Source organism: Rhynchophorus ferrugineus, unplaced genomic scaffold, assembly GCF_030347505.1.
Source record: "Rhynchophorus ferrugineus isolate W39M unplaced genomic scaffold, kcgeb_rfMv2 rfM5, whole genome shotgun sequence".
NCBI classification, from domain to species: Eukaryota; Metazoa; Arthropoda; class Insecta; order Coleoptera; family Curculionidae; genus Rhynchophorus; species Rhynchophorus ferrugineus.
This window is the reverse complement of record NW_027472584.1, coordinates 28,935,463-28,958,156: the sequence shown is the minus strand read 5'-3', so window position 1 is coordinate 28,958,156 and position 22,694 is coordinate 28,935,463. Positions and strand designations below refer to the sequence as shown.

The 22,694-nt window shown below is 30.9% G+C and overlaps 5 protein-coding genes across 7 annotated transcripts in view; 2 read left to right on the top strand and 3 right to left on the bottom strand.

Moving 5' to 3' along the window:
• Nucleotides 1-1,503, bottom strand: part of exp (expansion) — a 62,067-nt gene extending 60,564 nt beyond the window's left edge. For both annotated transcript variants that reach the window (XM_076405436.1, XM_076405435.1), the window contains exon 1: nucleotides 1,281-1,503. In XM_076405436.1, coding sequence (XP_076261551.1) covers nucleotides 1,281-1,345 — 65 coding nt within the window. In that variant the 5' untranslated portion in view covers nucleotides 1,346-1,503. The remainder of the gene's footprint in view (nucleotides 1-1,280) is intronic.
• Nucleotides 1,504-2,985: 1,482 nt separating this feature from the next.
• Nucleotides 2,986-7,461, bottom strand: Gli (carboxyl ester lipase-like protein Gli). Its single transcript, XM_076405434.1, has 8 exons — nucleotides 6,910-7,461; nucleotides 6,411-6,689; nucleotides 5,977-6,126; nucleotides 5,562-5,924; nucleotides 5,145-5,508; nucleotides 4,193-4,869; nucleotides 4,019-4,134; nucleotides 2,986-3,640 (listed from the first exon to the last, which is right to left on the bottom strand). Exons 1-8 carry the CDS (start codon nucleotides 7,198-7,200, stop codon nucleotides 3,343-3,345), a joined length of 2,538 nt encoding a protein of 845 aa, XP_076261549.1. The 5' UTR covers nucleotides 7,201-7,461; the 3' UTR covers nucleotides 2,986-3,342.
• Nucleotides 7,462-8,343: 882 nt separating this feature from the next.
• On the top strand, nucleotides 8,344-15,671 carry bib (MIP channel family protein big brain). Its single transcript, XM_076405431.1, has 4 exons — nucleotides 8,344-8,830; nucleotides 8,990-9,116; nucleotides 14,129-14,348; nucleotides 14,407-15,671. Exons 1-4 carry the CDS (start codon nucleotides 8,503-8,505, stop codon nucleotides 15,400-15,402), a joined length of 1,671 nt encoding a protein of 556 aa, XP_076261546.1. The 5' UTR covers nucleotides 8,344-8,502; the 3' UTR covers nucleotides 15,403-15,671.
• Nucleotides 15,672-15,800: 129 nt separating this feature from the next.
• LOC143197187 (protein FAM8A1) lies at nucleotides 15,801-17,294 on the top strand. Of its 2 annotated transcripts, none has more exons than XM_076405433.1 (4): nucleotides 15,801-16,194; nucleotides 16,246-16,402; nucleotides 16,469-16,595; nucleotides 16,650-17,294. In XM_076405433.1, exons 1-4 carry the CDS (start codon nucleotides 15,876-15,878, stop codon nucleotides 16,968-16,970), a joined length of 924 nt encoding a protein of 307 aa, XP_076261548.1. In that variant the 5' UTR covers nucleotides 15,801-15,875; the 3' UTR covers nucleotides 16,971-17,294. The 2 variants fall into 2 exon arrangements, with proteins under 2 accessions (XP_076261548.1, XP_076261547.1); XM_076405432.1 differs by having other exon boundaries at nucleotides 15,802-16,194; nucleotides 16,466-16,595.
• A 175-nt stretch (nucleotides 17,295-17,469) lies between these two features.
• LOC143197185 (histone lysine demethylase PHF8) lies at nucleotides 17,470-22,283 on the bottom strand. Its single transcript, XM_076405430.1, has 11 exons — nucleotides 22,067-22,283; nucleotides 21,906-21,991; nucleotides 21,432-21,852; nucleotides 21,083-21,371; nucleotides 20,676-21,026; nucleotides 20,405-20,614; nucleotides 20,085-20,347; nucleotides 19,745-20,020; nucleotides 19,544-19,689; nucleotides 19,270-19,484; nucleotides 17,470-19,211 (listed from the first exon to the last, which is right to left on the bottom strand). Exons 1-11 carry the CDS (start codon nucleotides 22,249-22,251, stop codon nucleotides 18,954-18,956), a joined length of 2,700 nt encoding a protein of 899 aa, XP_076261545.1. The 5' UTR covers nucleotides 22,252-22,283; the 3' UTR covers nucleotides 17,470-18,953.
• Nucleotides 22,284-22,694: the final 411 nt, after the last annotated feature.

The following is a 22,694-nucleotide window of genomic DNA, read 5'->3' as shown; positions in this document are numbered from 1 at the left end:
CTTGCGAGTAAACGGATTGACAGTGTAATATCGTCTCTTCGTCTTCGTTCTTTTTACCGGCCATTTTATCGTATGACCCAATGGAGCTTTTTCACATTTCGAGATTCTAGATAAAAAAAATATTCTGTTGTGACTGACGGTTCCCCTGCTGCATCTTTTTATGCGTGTAGCATCAAGACATTGCAGCAGACAGAATGCAACATTGGCCGCTGTTTTTTTTTTCTCGCTTTTAACTTTATATCTCCTTTTTATTGTAGTTTTCTGCTCTATATTAAGACAAACATTTTATGCCCCATTAAAAGATAACTGTACTGATAATTATAATAGGTATGCACGTTTACTTATACATTTAGAGATATTATTTATACATACACGTTTACGTTTTATTACGCATGCCAAATTATCAACTAAACAATCAAACATGTTGTTGTTATATACAATATTTTACCTAATAAATAATGATTTTTTTTCTTATTGCAGACATAATCTTGATTTCTAGTATACCACACATGATTCTTTTTTTTAATTTTGTATTATTTTCGTATTGTCTATTACTCTAAGAAAAATATAGTGGACGACCTTCGGCCATTTTTTCTTTCCTATCTCAGCGTTATTAAAAGCAATACCTGGTTTTGTAAGTAGATTGATGTTTATGCTTGACGAGCTTGATTATCAGTGCAATACATTGTTATAGTTTCTGTTTAATTAAAAACAATATATTTTTCTTGCTTAATATTCAAAACATTAGCAAATTGCGAGTTTTCGGTAATAGTACCAATTAATTGCCGTTAAATCAATTATTATAGCGTTTGTATGAAATTCTTAATTCCGTTTTGGTTCGTGCAATAAAGCATATACAGGGTTTTTCGAAAGTGGTAATCAAATAACCTTCATTTAATGTTGGAATTTATGGAATGTGTGCAATAGGAAGTGACATTTATTCAATTAGATTTTTACGAACAATAAATAGGAGAAATGTCAACACACCTTACATTATATTTTTATACAAAGATTTATGATAGTTATGAAATTCAAAAAATAAAGTTATCAAAAGTTAATTATTATTTAAAGTTTAATATAAGAATTTTACATTCGAGTTATTCATTTAATTCAATTTATCCAGATTTTTTCTAGAAAATTAAAACCTGAATACAAATAAATTAAATGCGGTTTCAAAAATTATTTCATTAATATATATTTTAATAATATATTTTATAGATAATCGTGTATATAGTCCAAATTTTTGCTTGTTTGGGCCTTATAATATATTCATTACTCACCCTTTTTTTTCCCTCTTCTTTCTTCCTTTCGTACTGCCTTTAATTGTTCTGTATAAAGTGATCATTATTCCAAATTGAATAAATTTTTGGCACAAAAAATACCAGAATTTAAAACACAATTTCACTAACAATTAAATATAACGCGCGGAAAATCTGACTGAGCGGGTCTGCCTTAGAACTACCAACGGTACCGCGCGCATTAAACTGCGAGATACTACTGAATAGTATTAAGAAGCGCGCAGTTTCGTAATGGCAAAGAAAGGGGCAAGTCCAGGTCCTGGTACTACCACTTCAATTTTCCTTATTTGTGGTTGTCGTAAAGGTGTTATTATTTATTATTAGACCGTTTAATCACCAGTCCATAAACGTGATTCGCCAAAATCAAAGCAATATTTCATACTCCATCAGAAAATCAACAATAATCATTTAAATTTGTACAAAGCTGTTACGAATCTTAATTTGTTTTTAAAGAGTATGAAATTAAGATTTTACATTAATGTTACTCAAATTGTGAAATTATACTTTCTACACAATTGCAAACATTTCAATAAATATACTGCATTTGTGTTCTATTTTCTAATAATTTATATCTCGCAGTACTTTTTTCGCCATAAAGTAAGGTTAATGTGTTTTTTTAGGTAAATATAAATATCTATAGTATTCTAAGTTAGCCATAATATCAACCCTAACAAGTAATAAACACATTTTATGGTTAGTTGCCTCTTTTAGGAAGATATAAACAATCTGATTTATGAAGTTCTTATTGCAAAATATTCAGTACCTTTTATTGTGGTACTCGTTTACAATCAATCTTTATTTCCGTATACCTTTTCATAGGCACCACTATCATAAATTATTAATGGCAACTAACTCTTCGGCAATAGCTTTAATGTCTTTTGCTATTTGATTACTCGTCATTTGTTAACTGTTCCTCACTTAACACATGTCAACAGAATTTTTTTTAAACGAACTATATATAAAATATAATTATTCATTAGGTAATAATAACTCTAATGTAATTATTACTATACTATTGTTCTTAATTTCTGGCTTGTCTGGCATCACTCATATCGTGCGGATACATAGACACTGCAAATGTATTATTTGGTATTGTACTTAACGCTAAAAAATTCCTAATACATCAAATTAACAGTACTTAAAGGTAAATGCGATTACTGTAAAGTTAAATTAAATGAAACAAACAGTTAAATTCAAAAACCACAATATTTGTACTTGCATGTATTATCATAGCAATCAAATGCTGTTAAAACTTTGTCAATATCGACACAGTTTGTATTATTTGTAGTTAGTAATATATATGAAGAGTACTGAATGGAACAGAATAGTAGTAAAGAATACTAAAGAGTAAACTATATAATTGAAGTTGCAAGTCCACAAAAGCAATAAGTAACAAATATTAGTCAAGAGACATAGAACATAGTAAACATCTAATAGACATGAATGATACAGAAAGAAAAATATATCTGGTAGAAAGAAGTGGAGCAATAAATTTAATTACTTATAAAATTATGCTCCAAAGATAAAACAAAATAAAATTTCCAGGTAATATTAGTCAGTATCATTATCAGTCAGTAACATTATTCAATTTTTATTTCTCTCCACAATATTCAGATTGAATAGTAGTTAATAGTAGAATGTAGTTAATAGTGTTAGAACGTATTCATTGGTAATAAAGCAACTGTAATAAACTAAAAACATATATTTTATATCAATATAAAAGTGATCTTTATTTAACAATAATATAAAAATATTAAACAAAATGGTGGTCCAAAGAAAAGGGTACCCCCTCATTCTATCAATATATTGTTCTATATTCTACAACAATATATTGTGTATATACATATATTTACAAGTATGCACATGTTTCTTTGGATACCCTGTATAACAGGTAGGCTAAAATAAAAATATATTGTATAGTTTGTTATCAGCAAACAATGGCTCGGAAATACTACTAAATAGCTGAAGATAAATTATTTTGGCACCAAAACATACACAAAACATTAATATTAAATTTATTATCTATATTAGCAAAAACCACCATTCAAACGTCGGTTTGCGGAACACCCTGTAGAATATTCGTTTGTGATTTTGCCTGATTGCGTTGTTCAAGCATTGGAGTTCCCCTTCTTGGATTGTTTTGTTGCTCACCATTCGGACTAGGGGATACAAATTGTCGTAATTCTTTCAGTGATACTGTTTGAAATGATGATGCACTATTGGTACGTGACGGAAGTATGTATTTTTCAACAAAATCATCAGTCATTCTTGTGTTCTCAACTACTTCTTCATTTTCAGTGTCTGGAGGTTTAGAATACTGACTGTAATATCCTTCAGATGATCTATAAAATTACTTCATTAACAAAATTAGTTTTTGTGTTATTTTTACTACAATTTAGGAAGCTTTTGTCCTTTTACATCATCGTAAAATAATGTTTATGTTTGCTTAACATATTTGTTTAAATTATAAAGACTGAATTATTTGGACACTTCTACATTCATGCCATTGTCCATTATTTATTTTATTGAAATGCAAATAAAATTGATTAAACAAGTTTGAAAGTGAAAAATTGGAAATTTAAAATGAGCGGAAGGTAATAAAATGTACACAATTTTTTTATCAAACAAATTAACAATTCAAAATTAATTCATGTCTTTATAAATGTTATATTACCCTTTATCGATGATAAGATCTCAAAAGGTTCCTTTACCTTTCTTACCTCTTTGCATTTCTCCATAACATACAACAGAGGACTAGCAATACTATAAGTAACAAACATACAGCTGACATACTCCAAAATGCTATTTGTAAAGGTGCTCTTGGTTCCCACCAAAACTATTAAAAAACTACTTTTAAATTCAATTACTTCAAATAACTTTATGGATAAACTTACTTCAGTGGTAGGGGGGTATGTTGGGACCAAGTGCCCTACTACTTGTGGTATATACATTGTCCAAAAAGCCGACTCTGTTTGCCTAAAGTTCCACATAATTGATGAATTATAAGTTGTATTCAAATTTAAATATTTCAATTCAGCATTTCTACTTTCTTCAAAATGCAACCCCAATATCTGAGTATATGTTGGGTTGCCATATCTAGCAAAGTCAGTGTAAGCTTTCATGAAAAAATGACTCATGTTTCTATCGTTGTTGGACCACTGATTTCTGGTAAAACGCTCGTTGGCGGGTAGCATCTCTACATCTAGGAAAGGGGCACCACATAGAAGGAAATGCTCAATGTTATGAGGTACTTTACGCCAATCTGGTAACTTAAAAGATTCTACGGTAGTGTTTAGTACATACATATATACAGGAACATTCTGTTCCACTAGTAACTTTATCATTTTGTCATTTGGCGCGGTATAAAGGAAATCAGAAAGAAGTTGTATGTATTTCTCCCTAATCATGGTGACATTCTTAGGATCAGGCCAATATGTGTACATATATTTAATAGCATCAAATGTTCCATTGACGTTCAAGGTGTAATTATATCGCAGCACCAATTCCCAGACTTTTTGATCAAAAAATGTTTGATCTATCTCATATGTAGGAGATAAACTTCTGTTTGAAGCTAAAAAGGAATATACCTTCTTTAAAAATTAACTCTTGCCAGAGTATTAAACTTATATTATTAGAACTTTTATTAATTTTGCTACTGTTATAAAAGACATTACTAAATATTCCTAGTGATATTCAATGTTAAGTATGAAACTCTACATATTTAACTCTTAATAATGTGATAAACAATTAGTTTCAAGTACGCTTATAGTATAAGCTTCTTGTGTATTATTATCATAGTATAATTTAAATATTTTTGATATCAATAAAAAAAATTGAAAATCTTACTAATAAATGATGCAGCTTCCTGTAATGTCAAGCTCGTCATGTATCTCAGTCCACTGTTAAACATGCGTTTTTTAATTAAGTTTTCGACACTTTCATCAATGAAGTGCCAATCTTTTTCATACCATCCTTCATAGAAAGGCATGGAAATATTCATTTCTATTACTGGTGCCCAAGGGAACAATCCAACATCTGGTGGAAACTCGGCATTTCCTATCTCAAACGCGCTTCTTGAGTTTCTTAGACAGTTTATTAATCTCCATGATGATTCAATGCTACAACCTATTTGTTGTCCAAATACTCGACTGGTATTTTGAGCTCTATATCTATCGAATATCATAGCCCAATCAGCGACAGCTGAACCACTCTAAAAAATATTTTAATGTTTTCCATATTTAATATCAATATTAGTTAATTTACTTGTGCAATAACTTTTGTAACAATGTTTCTGGTTTGAGGAGCTACCATTAATAATCCAGCTGACGCTGCACCTGCTCCAGGTCCAAATAATGTTATGCTGTCTCGATCACCATTAAATTTATCAGCATTATCGTATACCCATTGCAAAGCCATACACTGGTCAAGTATGCCATAATTTCCAGGAGAATTTATATCTCCAGTGGAAAGAAATCCTAAAGCTCCAAGGCGGTAGTTAAACGTCACTACCACAACTTTATAAAAAGTCGCCATAATATGTCCAGGAAATGAATTTGATGCTCCATGCATGAAGTCACCTCCGTGAATGTAAACCATAACGGGATATTTTTCTGCTACTCCGTCATTCTATAAAGGAACGCTTTTAACAAAATATACCCATTGTCATACAAGAACTTACTATATTTGGTGCAAAAATATTTAAATAGAGACAATCTTCATCCATATCGCGTACACCAGTAGTTACACCAGTATATCTCGCAGGTTGTGGACAAGCAGGGCCATAATCAACTGCCTGTACTATTTGCCAACCTCTATGAAGTCTTGGTGGCTAAACAAAAATTTAGCTTAAATATACAATGTAAAGAAACAAATCCATTATATCTTATTTTTATCAAAACTTCAAAACATTTTTTCAAAGTTATTTCTCTGTGGTATTTCTCATTTATACCTACAGAGTGGTCATTCTGTGTGGAGTCTGCGAGTATAACTCAAATTCATAATGAATTTATTAGTATACTAATTTAACACCGATTAATTACTATGCACATCTCATAGATGGCGCTATCGGTACTATAAAAAAATTTAAATAAATTGAAAGAAAATAAATCCTACTTTAAATCTCCCTTCATTGACAGGTGGTTGTGCATATGGTATTCCCAGAAATACACTAGTAACGCCCATTTGTCTCTCAATAAATTCGGATCCTGGTCGATAGAGTGAGTCAGGATCTGGGTTATCAAAAAGATAAACCTGAAATCCCTGTACATCGCCATGAGTAGTTTTCACAAAAACATCCCTGGGTAATTCTTTAGTTTGTTCACGTTGTTTTCCTTGTAAATCCTCCCTCCAACCACCAAGAATTCCAGGCAGAATCGGTTCTGAATTCCCCTGCTAAAATTCCCGAAATTAATTAACTCTCATAAATGAAAAATTAAATTAAATCAAACCGCTTGCTTTGACACGTGCTTGTCGTCGCTTAGAAAGTGATTTCAACACAAAAGCGGTTACAAACAATAACGGAACTTTTGCTGTTTAAATGCATTAACACATGTAACTGTTTTATGTATAAACAAAGTCTGTTTTATTTCGTTCATTTTATAAATGCACTTACTCTGTCATAAGAAAATCTCTCGTCTTGACCTCGAATTCTTGAGTCCCCTGGTATCCCATAGTAATAATTGTTCTGTTGACCATACCTACGGCCTTTATAAATAAAAGTTCGATAGTCTTTTTCACCAGGATTAGGAATATTGTATGGTAGTTGTTCTCCATATGTATTATATTGATTGGGCTGATATTGTCCATATTCGTATTGATCATATTGTCCCAAAATAATATCACTAACAAACACTATCACTAATAACAAAACTAATTCAATCTGTTGTTGTCTTGTCGGCGCCATATTTGATTATGTTTACCGTGTTTCGTTTACCTATGTGACGTCATCTTAGGTGAAAACTGAACGAAGGTATACGTGCACACCTTAACGATAGATTTCTTTAACTACCACATGGTATTATACATATTCGGGTTTTGTTAGTCACTATACGCCACGCCCAGTATTATTTAAATGCACTACAACATTTTTTCTGAAAGTTTTCAATGATGTGATATCGCAGCGTATTTAATACAAAGAAAAATTATCGCTGGTATTATCTCACTAAGCAAATATTATTAAGCCTGTAATATATAAGCAGGATCTTAATATACTGACTCACTACTTTTAATTTGTTTCATTAAGGGTTTAATGTATAATACTTAAAATTTCTGCTTAATTAACCCTCATCTTTTAAAGAAAATACTTAAATATGAAGAGCATAATATTCAATTTTATTATTCTATAAATATTTGCCACTGAAAATTTTAGTAATATTTCATATAATTATTTTCATCTTATTTATAATAGAAAAATATATTCCTTACAATATGGCGAAGGTATTTAATTTTAATGTAATGGTAAAGATAAGTTAGTAACATTGAATTATGAGTTGAAGAAAGCAAAATTAAAGACAAATTATTTATATGTCATAATTATGTATTTTGCCGTTGCATAAAGAGTATCAAAAATATTTCGGAATTAAATTATTCTATTATTATATTTATTTTTTGATTATCATTTCTAACTTTGCTTTTATTTTTTTTATAAAAATCTTTTACCACAGATTTATTTTTAATTCTCGATCATTAATTCTCTATCATTACAGGATCTCCATTTATTTGCTATTATTTCTCACCTCTACCTAATACCCATATGCATTGTATCAAACAAAATCTTTAAAATTAATCTTATATTAAAGTTAATTTTTAACAGTTATTTGCATGTGTTATTTATCGTTCACTATTAACACATATATGTAAGCAATTTAAAAGATAATTGTTCCAGAAAAAAAATTTAAACAAAATCTCCTTTCGTTTCCAATCAGCTCATCGATATTTTCTCCTATCTTTGTTGGCACTGGCATAATATAAAAGACGGAAAATATCGGCTGAAAGATGAATTTTAAAGCACGTTGCAACTCGATTGACCACATGTTCGGATCGCAATGTAATTGGTCGGAGCGGTTAAGTGGGGGTGGTACAACATGAGGCCGCTACAATTTGAATTGACAAGACATTTTAGTTTCTATCGTTTCAGTACGAGGGTGTTCTATTTCCGTATTTTAACGCTGTTCGATTTTTTTTTCGGATATCAAAATTTAAAAAAATGACGGACGACAATCTAAATTTTGATGTTGAGAACATTGAATTTCATATTATCACATTATTTGAGAAACTAGAAGTAATTAGGAAAGGAAAAATCAGTGATGTTTTACTAAAAAAAATACCGGTGCGCACAGAATTGAGAACTTTAGAATTTTGGAAATCTGTTATATCCGAATGTTTGGCTAGTTTTATTTATGTTTTCCTAGTTTGTGGTGCCAATGCAGCTTCGAGGATGGGCAGCACATCAGCTGCCAATATCTTTATGATCACAGCAGTTGCGTCAGGTTTCTCTATGATGTTCTTAACACAATTTTTTGGACATGTTTCGGGTAAGAAATTTACTTAATCGAATTAAATTAATAAAGGATGTTGAATTGTTTAATCAGCTGGTTGACTATCTTTAATTACATCGTTCGTCATGCTCAAAGTAATTGAAATGAATTAAAACATATCAAGACATTAGAGATCATTTATTATTCTTTTTACAGGTGCTCATATAAATCCTGCTGTTTCTATAGCAATGGGTATAATCAAAAGAATATCATTACTGAGAACATGTATGTTTATGATTGCTCAATGCGGTGGCGGAATTGCTGGTGCTGCCTTTCTTTACGGGTAAGTAATTTTTACTTTTTTAAAAAATATTCGACATGAAAAATCAATTAAATTAAAGGGCATGTTGAATATTTTTTATTTTGTTTTGAGTACAAACGCACTTGCAAAATAAGGCATCATTCTATTGTTGTCATCATTTCAAGTTTAATTCAATTAAATAATAAACGCGATTTTATTATTAATGCGTGGCATTCATAAAAAAATCTTTGTTGAAAGATATGTTTTTCTTTGGTTTTTCTTATTCTTGGCGTATCCGATGTTAATTTTTTATTGGAACAGAAACTTAAAAACCATCTGTAAAAAGTGTTGGGTATCACCTGCTTATTTCAGCTGTTGTTAAAACATTCTTTTCTTCCACTGGGTACCTCGCGTTCAGAACCCGTACCAGTGGCGCACATAATTATTTTCGCAATATGTTTTAATTGTTATGTCAAACTTTTATAGGCAGCTTTTGTAAACGTTATTTTTTATTAGGTAAAATGGTGACTGATAAATAAGACAAAATTGAAGTACTATAGATATAAATATGTTATAAAATATATGCTAATAAATACGTTATTTATTTTTATAATCGTATGGATGGATACGGATACATGGAGTTATGTACGTTGTAAATAGGTGGACATATACAAAAGATGTTTTGTATTATGTTGAAATAGCTGAGGGTACCTAGAATTTGGAAAGTGTTCTTTTTTTGAACAATTACTAAATAGCAAGCAGGTAGCAAATTTTCGCAGATCCGTTCATGGGCTGTCCTTAATTTTATTATACAAAAGCCGACCATTGAAAATGGTTTCTCTTCTACCTGGAGATAATTTACCTTTGCTTTTTAATAGGGCCAGGAGGAGTCTTAAACATCTGTCGTTTTAAAAGATCGTATCCTTAAGCGGGGGAGATTGCCGCTTCCCATCTACAAGGGACAACATTTTATGCAGTCATCACGTTTACTTACCATTTCTATTATACAATTCAATAAGCAAACAATTAATAAATTATCCATATATTAATAAACACATAAATTAACAATTGGAATTTCGATTTTTTAAAAGAAAACGATTTATTTAGTTGGCAATCAATTTCGCACCACATATCCCTATTTGACGCATCCATTATTTCCCAAAAAAAAGACAATTCTTTCATATTAGCAATTATAATTAAATCTTATCTTATTAAGTTTAGTTTATTTGATCAAATTTTGGTTTTATTATTTTAATTCAAATCTGTTGTCAATATATACAATTGTCAATTCATGGTAGTTGAGGGGTTGGTGGCAAAATCAATATATAATAAAAAAACTACCACAACTCGAGCTTTACACCAGAAGGTCATATGTCAACCTTAACCATAATCACGCCGTTGTATTGTTTATTGTCGCACTTTCTCGCCCTCAGTGTCAATTGTTTCCGAGCAGCAAAGGGGGATGGTTTCACTTTTTTCTCTACCACTTGACACTGCACTGTTGCCATATTATCCGTATTTCATATTTAAGTTTGTTATTATTAATAGAATCATTGCATAAGCAAGATCTTTGTACATTAATAGTCAAATAAATAATGTTAATGCTGAGAGTTCAAGTATAGTAATGATTATCTGGAGATATAAACTAGTTTAACATCAAAATTGATACATTTGACAACACCGCAATAATTACGTCCGTGTGTTGGCAGATATTGAGCACTTGTTCTTGGGCCCATAAAAAAGGTTATTCTAACAGTTGTGCTGGTTATAAAATAAATATTTATTACTCATACATAAACACCCTATGGCCCATGTGTTATTTGCGTACTAGTGCAAAATAGTTCATATATGCATTTCACGGATCGCGTACTGTTAATTCGTAATTAATATTTTCTATTTGGAAGCATATATGCATCCTGTTTATAGAGTAGTGCGTACTGGACGTTTATTATACATCGATTTAAATGTTTTGTGTAATTCATTCTTGCAAATATGCTTCTATTATGGTTATTCGGCATATATTCTGATATGGAAGATATCTATGATTCTTCCAGACTAATTCATGATTTCTTTCACTTTGATCTGCCATAGTAGATCTGTACAAACTTACTTTACATTCTTTCTTTAGCAGCCAGTTACAACGCCAAAAAGAACAATTTTCACCTATCAATTTGAAGTGGTATTTTTGGTTAATTTGTGCGATGACTATCGTTCTTCCTCTTGATTATTTACAAAGGAGTTTGTTATGCATTTAAGCTGGTTTTATATCCTATAGTGTTTGCAATTCATTGTCTTAGAAGATTTTAGCTATTTTTTGTTAATTAAATAACTATTCTCAATTTGTTGAAATCAATGTTGAGATGTGATGGATTACTCTAAGCCTTTAGAAGTTTTTGATAAGTCTCAGCGGTGGATTTCTTCAAAGTAAGCGAAGAAAGTAATGAACGCCAAATATGCTATTTTGAGAAATATTACCTTGGGGCAGGTAAACATTGCTAATGAATATAACGGTGTGGACAATCGTTAAGCTTCATAACTTCAAAATTATCCTCCTACTCCTAACGTCTGTTGACGGTAAATTCCAGTGTTTCCTTGAACGCTTGGAATTGATTTTATAAACGAAAAATGTTTTCGGAGGTGTTATATTTGTCTGTCGTATGCAAGCTGTGCTCCAAAAGAAGCGGGGAAATCTGAAACTGAAGCGCACGTGTACCGAGGTACCACCTGGCCTTTTTTTACCACTTGCTACTGGCACATGTATCGGCGCTGCATTCATAGATCATTCCACTTCTAGATTTACCCTCGACGTCTTTCTTTGTTCAGACTATTTGTACGTTACTTTAAAGAATATTTTTACAGATAGTGCTTTATTTGTTAAAGGTTTTCCTTTTTAAACGATGGGTCTTCAGTGAATTTATTTTAAAATATAACTAATATATGACTGGATATTTAAAAAATGTAATCGATTTGAAAAATTGTTTAAATGAATTCATGAAAGAGAATTTCAAAAACTTAACTTGAAGACTGAACAGAACTCATCTTAGTCAAGAAGATATTTACTTTACGTGATATTTGAATGAACTTTCGCTGGTAGGTTGACATAATCACCATGAATATGCATGAATTTATATAATCTGTTAGCATTCGCGTGTCATTTGTAACTTGCATTCTAAAATAGAAAATCGATTAGATATAGATTTAGGGTATATAATATAAGCTAGTTTAATTAAATTGGGAGAAAAAAAGTTTTCAAATTATACCCTTGCGATAAATTAAATAAATGCCCAATATACTGCCTTTATTCAATGACCTGGGTAAAAACTTAAAGTAAATTTCTCACCCTCAAGTGGGAATAAGGGCACGTGACACATATGTCCGAGAGTTTGATTATCAAGGGATTACTTTTAAATGCGCCCTAAATGTAATGCTTTATCGTGAGAATATCAATTACATTTAACTTACAGTTTAAATCGTATAAAAGCGAATTAGTCACTGTAATGGTTTAATTTCATCCCAATGTAAAGACTCTGAATTAATTTTCCATACTATTATTATTGCAGTTAAGAACGTGATGAATTTTGTAAAAAAATGCTGACGCATTTGCCTAGTTTGCACCGTTTTTAGTTCAAATACATTACTTCAATCAGTTACGTATGTTGTTTAGGGTGCCTTGCCAATTGTATCAAACGAACCACTTCAAAAATCTCCAAATCAAATTCACTTTTTTGAATTAATGGCCCATTAGATATTTTTGGAGCCTAATGACGTGCAATAAAGACTTATCGATATTGTATATACCCAAAAAAATAAGTTTACAATCCTTAAAACGATATAAATATTTGCTTTGAATGAAAATTTAAACTTTTGTCTTAATTAGTACTTCGCACACGAAGCTGAAAAATCCTAATCTGGTAGATCGTTTAATTGTGACGTATACGGGTTGGTGATATCATATTTCAGCAGATGCATACCATAAGGAGCCAGCCCTTGTCTCAGTGTCTTTTAGCATGTGTTGATTCTTTAAAAATAGATTTTTATTTTAAACACTTGTTGAGCAGAATACTGATACCATAAACGCATTCATTTTTATATAAAATTTAGTTCAGACTACAACTGATGGTTATGTTTGTATTTGTTTTTGTACTAAGGTTTATCTGGACTATAACTCGGTAATAAACCTATCAATTTGTGTAAATAAATCCTACTAGAGAAAATACCCGGTTTTACCCAACTTATTGAAACGCTAGCGGGATTCCAGCCTACTAAACCGCATTTTATGTTAGACTAATCAAATTTTAAATAGCGATTTAAAATGAAAATAACATTAACCACTTCACAGCCTCTCCGTACAAGTATAAGAGGGCGGTTTTGTCCCCTTTAAACCATTAAACAGCACTTGTTCGCATATGATACGGTTACTGCAACTTTCAACCCCCGGTTAATTTTTTAGTTCTTCCTATTTTCGTTTTGTTCGTCCCGTGTAACCACATTTACCCTCGATCAACCTTATTGGGGTGTAATGGTTTAGTTTTTGTCCTGTCATTGATAGATCGTAAAAAGTTGACGACGGATTTATCAGATAGTTGAAAAAATATTAAAATATTAATAATAATAAAAAGCATATCATTTTGGAACATTAACATTTGTGGGATATAACGAATGAAATGAGTTATTAGTTTTTGTAATTTGTTTCAATATGCAATTTGGTTATAACTGTCTGCATAAAAACCATATTTTTCTCTATAAAAAGTAAAATGCTATATGAAAAATGACCTTAAACAATAACCTAGCGCTATTAATTGTACAACTATTAATTTTTACAAGTAATTTTAAAAATTACTAAAGTATATACCACAGTTTTAGTTTTTACACATTACTATATTGTTCAAATTATGTTTTAATAGATAGACGAGAACATAAACATTATTCAAATATTATCTCTAATAGTTTTAATAAACTATTTAAAGTTAATATTGTATGGATTAAAATAATAAACCTATACTCATCCATAAAACATTGCCGTTTTATCACTAAAATAAATACAAACTTTTCAGAGTGACTGTGCCTGGTTATCATAGTTACCAAGAAAATTTATCGTCAGCGGTCGGACATCCTACAAATATTTTCACATCGTGGGAAAGATTCGGTATTGAATTTACATTGACATTCCTGGTAGTATTCAGTTACTTTATGTCAATGGATACATATAGAAAATGGATTGGCTCTGGATCCATTACAATTGGTAGTACATATTGCGCATGTTCTTTTGTCTTCGTAAGTATTTTGTTAAAAATCATTATCGGAGCTCTCTTTAATCATTACCCTTTTTCAGATGCCATATTTGAATCCAGCTCGTGCGTTGGGTCCTTCATTTGTTTTAAACAAATGGGAAGCCCACTGGGTTGACTGGTTAGGACCTATATTTGGTGGTATTGCATCTGGCCTTTGCTACGAATACGTTTTCAATCCCAATAGGGTTAAAAAACCCAAGGCAGAAACTGAAGATGATGCTTCCAGCATTCCTTCTGATGAAGATTTAAATTATGACGATTTGGAGAAACCACAAGTGCCTAAATTCCATGGATCAACTTACAACACTTATAGATCTACTACGGGAGGTGAAAATAGAGCCAACTATTGCCCTAGTTTGTTTTCTGCTCCTCCCACTAGACTTGAAAGAGTTGAATCAATTTATGGTGGAACAAAATCCTTATGCAGAAGTCCACCATTAACTAGATCAAATTTAAACAGGTCCCAATCAGTCTATACTAAGTCAAATACAGCTGTGAATAGAGAGTTAATACCAAAACCAGGACCACTGGTTCCCGCTCAATCTTTGTATCCTATGCGTTTAAATCAGCAAAGTCATTTACAAAATCAAAATGTTCATAATCAGATGCAGCAACGCTCTGACCAATATGCTCCTCGTGGTATAACACCTGGTACAAGTTCAACCAGATCCGAAAATTATGGAACTACTGAAAGACAACAGACTAGAGATTATTCAACAAATGAAAGACCGAGAAGAGATAATTATGCAACAAGTGAAAGTACATATGGCACTAGGAATACACCTGTTTCTAATTCAGATAGCAGTGAAAATAATCTACCGCCTAGAACACGCCGGCCAGAATCAGTGTATGCAATGTTAGGATCCCAAGCACGAAATAATCAACAGAAGCCAACTGCTACTCAATATCCGGAGGGAAGAAGCGTTGTAGGAGCAACTTCACAAATTCCTAGGTCCTCTCAAAATAATCCTCTTTTAACAAATAGCTCAAATTCGAATTCATATCATCATCAGCATTCCCCAAACCCTCAATATTAACATTCTATTTTGAAAGTATTTCAAGTTAACTACCCCCCATGGTCTTTCCTAATTTTTAGCTGTTTCCAAAGATATTTTGCATTTGTATGAAATGTGTATATCATTTAAGGATAATTTAACATTTTACTGTTCAGAAATGTATTAGTGGATTCTGTCTTGTACATATATTATATACATAGTTTTTTATTTATGTTTTTTTATTGTAAAATACTGTATTATATAAGATTACATTACTAAATTTAAGAATATATTAGATATTTTAAGAAAGATTTGTGCCTATTATTGTCATGTTAACTGACAAATTGTTTTTTTTTTTATAACGTAACACTGCAACTAACCATACACTTAAAGCTCTTAAAAAATTTCTTATGAAACTTATAAATGACACTAGATATATTTGACATTTACAAACGTCACGAGTTTGCTGTGTGTTATTCCAAACAAAAACAAGACCACGTAAGTGTAAGTTAATTATGAACGAAGCTGATAGTAAGTGCAATATTCCACCCGAGAACGATTGGGATGAATTGAGAAAACAAAGAATAATATATTTAGAAGATTTAAGAAAATGGATTGAAAGCGCTAGAGAGTGGAATAACTTATCATCTGATTTTCTGCAATATTCTGCTGGATCTAGGATTCAAGATACGTTTTCCGGTAATTTAAACCAGAACGCATTTGCTTCGTTCTATCAGAATCAATCAAATGAGGGTCTGCGACAAAGAAATAATCAACAGGGTCATGGTGATAATGCCACAGTCAATGGAATACCATTTTATCAAACTTACCCTTGTATGTAATTTTAGTATGTATTTACAATTTTTTATAAGAGATGATTTTTAGTTATTTTTCCTCCAAATTTATTAAGACCCCCAACTACTTATGAATTTATTATACCACCCTTGTGGAAAAGACTATGTGCAGAATTAATAGACTTCTGTATTTTGTTTATATTCAAGCTTGTGTTAACCTTTCTATTCATGGATTTTATCAATCTTGGGTAAATTTTAAATTAATGTATCTTTATATATATATGACATTTATTGTAAACACTCTGTTGTAGTAGTACACTTGATCATTATGGACTTGAAGCTATACGAAAAAGTTTTGAAGGGTCTGAAATTGCATTTCCTTTGGCAATTGAGTTGTTGTCTCTTGAATTAATACATAGATTTGTAGTCTGTGCTTTTGAGGTATAACATCAAGTAAATAATAAAATTTAATGTAACATGCAAATTAAATTTTAGACTTACTTTACAAAGGGTAAAATGTGTTCTACACCCGGAAAGCATTGTATGGGACTTATGGTAGTCAACGTAGAGACACTTACATTAGTTCCAAACCGTCAAACAGAAACAGTATCCGCTACAGGAGTAAAAGCTCTAGGTTGGCAGAAAGCTATGTTAAGATCGTCACTAAAAAACATTATGGTTGGCTTACTTTTACCTTTATGTATAACATTTTATCTGTTTCCATTTAATCGAACTAGTTATGATATGATGTCAAATAGTTTAGTAGTGGAAATGCATCCAGAATTTTTAATGTATCAAAATCTTATAGCAACATAAAACTTCAAATTTTGTACAAAATTATCAGTTATATCCATATATTAGACCAGTCAGTGTTAAATGACAATGTTTATAATTGGAGGCGATCTAATTGTTTTGAAGGCATTTTAGGGTTAGTTGCTCTATTATATTATGAAGTATTATTTAATATCCAACTAACCTATGTGTTTATATTACTTTGCGTTTTAAATATATCCATCTGTGATAAAAATAAAAAAATATGGATAAGTTTAAGGGAACAATACCCTCTATTATTTGCATTAAAAAATTAATTTTGTAAAGTCTGTATGCTTCAATATTCTGTTTAAATAACTTATATTAAAAGAGATTGTTTTTTTTATAATCCCCAAATATACATTTTAGAATATAACAGCATTATATAGTATGTAATCATAATAATAAAACAGTTTTGACTGAAAATGTATGTTAATACTCGAAATCCAATATTATATTAAAATACATAAAAAATAATGAAAACATGGGTTGAAATAAAACACTGTTTGGACAACTAGAGTGTTCTTTGTCAGTGTATACACTTAAATTATTCCAATGACACGTGCATCCGTGTAGTAATTACACAATCAGTGTTTGCTACTAAGATCCAAAAGTGTATACTTGAGAAAATTATATAAGAAAAATAACATCAAACTTTGTTGTAGAGAGCTTGGAACTTAGTAGCAAATATGCTTGTTTACTTTTTATATATTTTTGCACCTTTAGATTGTTTAAAAATTGTCTAAAAATTAACTTGCATATTAAACAAGTTATCCATTTTACTGTTTAAGTTAACCCAAGGTGAAAAAATAGCGACTTAAAATATATGAACAAATATAAATTCAGTTACAATAATGCAAAATGTTATTTTGCAAGGATCACAGAAATCAACTTTTTTGTATTTACAACAATAGAAAAGAAATTGAAAAACTTCCCTGAATTGATACCCTAATTTTTTAATATACATATAATACAATTATTACACAATATAAAATAACTGTTTTGTTTAACCATACATGCAATTAGTAAAAAAAGCATTTTTATTGTTTCTGTAAAACCATTTGTTCGAATGAAAATACATAATCAGCTGCAATTTGCCTTACTTTTTTTTGTTGACAATTTTTATAAATGTATATATCACAAATTATTGAGAATTGTACACGTGTATATATTAATATTGCCTTTATCTTTATGGATCCTACGGGTAATTGTAAAGTACACTGCTTTGCAATTGAATATTGTTTATGTAATTGTACTGTAACACAAAATGAACAAATAACGGGTATTGTTAACAAGATAATTCTAGGCAAGTTAAATAAATAATTTACCCGTATATGGACATTTTCCCATTAATGCCCTTCTTTTAATTATGACAATCACCAGGAATGTTGAAAAAATTTACTCACATTCACACTGAATCACTAAAAATAGAATTAAATACTGAGATTTTTTTGAAAAAATATTTCATTCACACCACCTTTAACATATTCTCTTTTTGTGGCAAAATGGTTTCAAGTCCTTAAACTATATAAAACCTTATCAGAATCGCTTATTAAATAATAGTAGCCCAAATGTGTTTCTTTTTTTTTACGGTAATTCACAGGAGACATGGTTTATTTTGTTTCATACGTGTATCACATTCTGAAATTGTATCACTAATTTTTTTTATACAACTGTTTACCCTGTCTCATAGATCAGTTTGTTTTTTTTCCTACATCTGGACTACTTCTAAGTACACAGTGTGCTTCCTTTAATTTGGATTTGAATTTTTATTGAACACATCTAGTTCAAATAGTATCAAAAAAAAAATAAAAAATTTAAACCAAGCTATTGTTTATCATTTATCAGGATTCCCCAAAGAAACTTGATTGTTAATGTTTTCAATTGCACACTGTGTATTTATGTATACCATATGTCGACTTAACACCCAATTATTTATATCTAACCAAGGCAAAAATTCACACCTTTATTGAACACTTAAACTATGGCTTAGTGGATCATTTTGTGGATTTTTAAAATTTTACCTAATCGTTGTTTGACAGTCTTCATCCCCTTTCTGGGTTTTGGTGTAGCTGGATGATGTGCAGTACTTCCAGAAGGTACAGCATTTGAAGAACTACTTGAACAGCTACTGCTAGTACGACCTGATAACAATTTGCTTCCTGGTGCAGTTGATGGATTTCTTAATTCGATTTTGGGTTTCAGCTTTTTTCGACGATATTGCCGTTTCGGAGATGGTAGTAAGCTCTAAAATAGAGATCTGCGTTAGAAAAGTCGCTACCTGAGTAATGACTGTTTCTATTACTTTTTCTGTATTATCACTAGTTCTTCTAGCTGCTGCTGCTTCAAGCACTTTTTCAACAGCTTGCTTTTTTGTACCTTCCCGAGCTGGACGGTTCATTTTAGGCAGTAGGGGACCAACTCTGGCCTTTGGATTCCATGCCTCATCTACTTTTGTACGACCTCTGGGTTTAAATATATGCACATCTTCATCATCAGAATTGTCTAAACTTGGATAAACTGTAAAGAAAATGAAACAGATACAAAATCAGTCAAGTAAAAATATTTTTATAGCATACTATAGTCTTCATCTTGATGAACATTATTTACATCTTCTTCTGGGCTTTCCTGATAACGGCGACTTTTTGTGGGCGACCAGTTTTGACTAATAGAAAGCATTCCTGCTATAGCTTCTGAAGTAGAAGGAGATGTCCCTCCCTGTGACCTATGATTTACAGTTGCAAGTTTTTGTACCACCATACATTTTATTATTAACTTACGGTACTGACAGAGATGCTTGCAACAAGGATTCAATTCCATTTGTGCTTAAATTTTCATTGCTTTTATGTTTTTTTAATTTATTTGGTAGCTTCATTTTCAGAGAGCCTTTTTTTCTCTTAGGACTCTCATCAATTGTAAAATTAAAACAGTCTTCATCTCTATCACTGTCATCGTGGAAATCATAAACGTCTTTATTTTCAAAACCATCTCCATATTGTACAGTTTGAATTGTGGCATCATTGTGTTCAATTGTTGGAGGAATAATATCTTTGGCTCTGAATATTTATTATGTCATTTAATCAAAACATTTCAAATACATAGTCATCATAATAAACTTACCCTAATTTGAACTTCAAAATAGTACCCCCCTTATATTCAGCTACAGTTTCTTGGGGTCTTTCAAAAATCTGATTCCATAATTGATTATTCTCTATACTGGGCAGAGCCTGGTTGTTAAATACCATAGGAGAAGCTTCAGTGCCCGATCTTTCATAAGGGAAAGTAGTAGGCTTAGGAAGAGTTAACTTGATGTTTGAATTATTTGAAGATTTGGAATATGTTGGTGGAGAGGTATTATAGTCTGTTTGTATTAATGGCATATACTAAAATTGTTGATAAGCAGCTTTAAAAATGCTTAATTTAACATTAATATTACTTACATCAAAATTAAAATTCTTAGGTGATAAAGAATAATCTACAAAATCCTTGTTAACAGGTTTTTTCCTCTTTCTCTTTGATTCCCTTTCTGGTTTGGGGGGATTTAAATGGTTGATTATTCTCTCAGCATGTCTAATCTCTTTACCAATATCTTTGAGCAATTTCGGGATATTTAGTCCAATGGGTAGCTGTTCTCTGACACTCAGGTTGTACTTAAAATTGTTTAAAATCTTCACATGAATATCATAATGAATTTCATTACTAAACACTCACATCTTTTTCATTATTCCAATGTTTAATCGCTTGCTGAAGTGCTTTTAAACCTACTAACAAATTATCAGGAGCCCTTGAAGTGCCTGTTAAATTGATTTTAATAATATCTTCAAGCAGTTTTGTAGCAGCAAAAAAATTTATTGCTATAAAATTTGGATACAGGTACTTTCTATCTGTCTTCGTTTTTCTTTCGATTTCATAACAACTTAGTTGCATATTAATATTATAGCTGTGTAAAAAATTTCCACCAAAAACTAAAGAATCCACAGGGGTATACACCGCATGAATCCAACCAGTTGGAATAAGCATAGTTTGTCCTTGTCTTACGTGACATTTAAAGCACTGATCCACCTGAAAAATGATTTCAAATGCCTAACACTGGCATATCACATTCATCATAGATGTACCTGATCACCAAAAAATGTTTCACTCTGGTTTGTTGATGTCATCCATTGAGAATATAATGTTAGATTTGCTTGGGTGGGCTTGACAAAAAAAAATATTTTCTCACCTTTCAGTACATGATACCATACACTTGTTCCCCCAAAATCTATATGAAAATCTGTGTAAGAGTCTTTAACACTCATTAAACAATACTTTTGTACTTGAGGTTTTCCCTCTAAATTTTCAGGCCAAATAAAATTTGCCCAATCTAGTCTTCGTGCTATTAATGGAGGTTCGATTATGTTAGTCATTCTAAAAGATAAACAATTAAATTACATATAAAAATCAAACAATAGAAAATTAGGGACTTACCTAGTATCTGAAAATTCTAAACTGACCACATTAAATATCCTAGTACGATCATTATCAACAAAGTATTGTACAAAATCCCTTAGAGTCATTCTAATATTTGCTTGGCGACAGACATCTATTACATCAATTTCCTTATCACCACCAATTAAATTCAGCACATCTATGTATGAAAAATGGTCTGATGGCATAATCATATCCAAATCTTCCTTGCTTTCTATAAGAATCGGATTATTGAACCCTTTCGTTTCAAAAAAATCTTCTGTTAGCTCATAGCCAGGCATTTTAATTAAAATTTCATCTGCCATAACAAAATGCCTACTCCTTAATTCTTGTATAAAAGCTGGTGTGCCCGTTTGTACAGGTTTATGGCTGGCATTGGGATCCCAATAATCATGACGGTGAGAATTTTGTATAATTTTATCTAAAATCCAAGAACAATTAACAATTAATGTGTACCATGCTAACAAACTTTACGTATTGATGGGCCTATAATGGAAGTACATCTTGGGCAATGATATTTGTCTATTTCAATTGCTTGCCATTCCCGAAAGTTGGTACAACTAAAACACGATCATAAATAAACAATTTATCAAAATACATCACACGATATTTTATATTATTGTTTACAAACCTACCTACTATGGAACCAATCTTTACAAGAATCACATTGTATCATAAATATGTCTGGGTTATACGGTTGCCCACAAAGGCAATAGGATGGCTCGGATTCTTGGGGCACATTGTAGTTGTTAACGTTAAAAGTTGTTTCAGAAATATCCATTCCGAAAATTGGATTTTGAGAATGTTGTGCCTGTAACATATTTGACGTTTGTTTATTACTAAGTGTCAAAGTTACCAACCTAATAATAAAGATGATTTTTGTTAAAATAATATAGCCCTATGTCGTATTATCAAAACACTTACTATATATATTATTACTATCTTTTTATAGATTGATTAATTGCCTAAGCTTTGTATATGTCTTTATGTAAATTATTTGTAATGTTTTAGTTGGGATAAATTGGTATAGATGGCGGCAATCATTAAATTATTTGAAGTTTAGTATGAGAAATCATGATAATTATTATTAATTTTAAAACACTGAATTAATGATTTTGAAAATATTGAATTGTTAAACGCCACCTAATAACAGATATCTTTAGTTTCTTAATTTTGTTTAGTTGTTGAATGTATTTGTGTAGATGGCAGGTCCATTGAATTCCTATGATTCCTACATATTAGTTAATAAAACAGCATGCTACA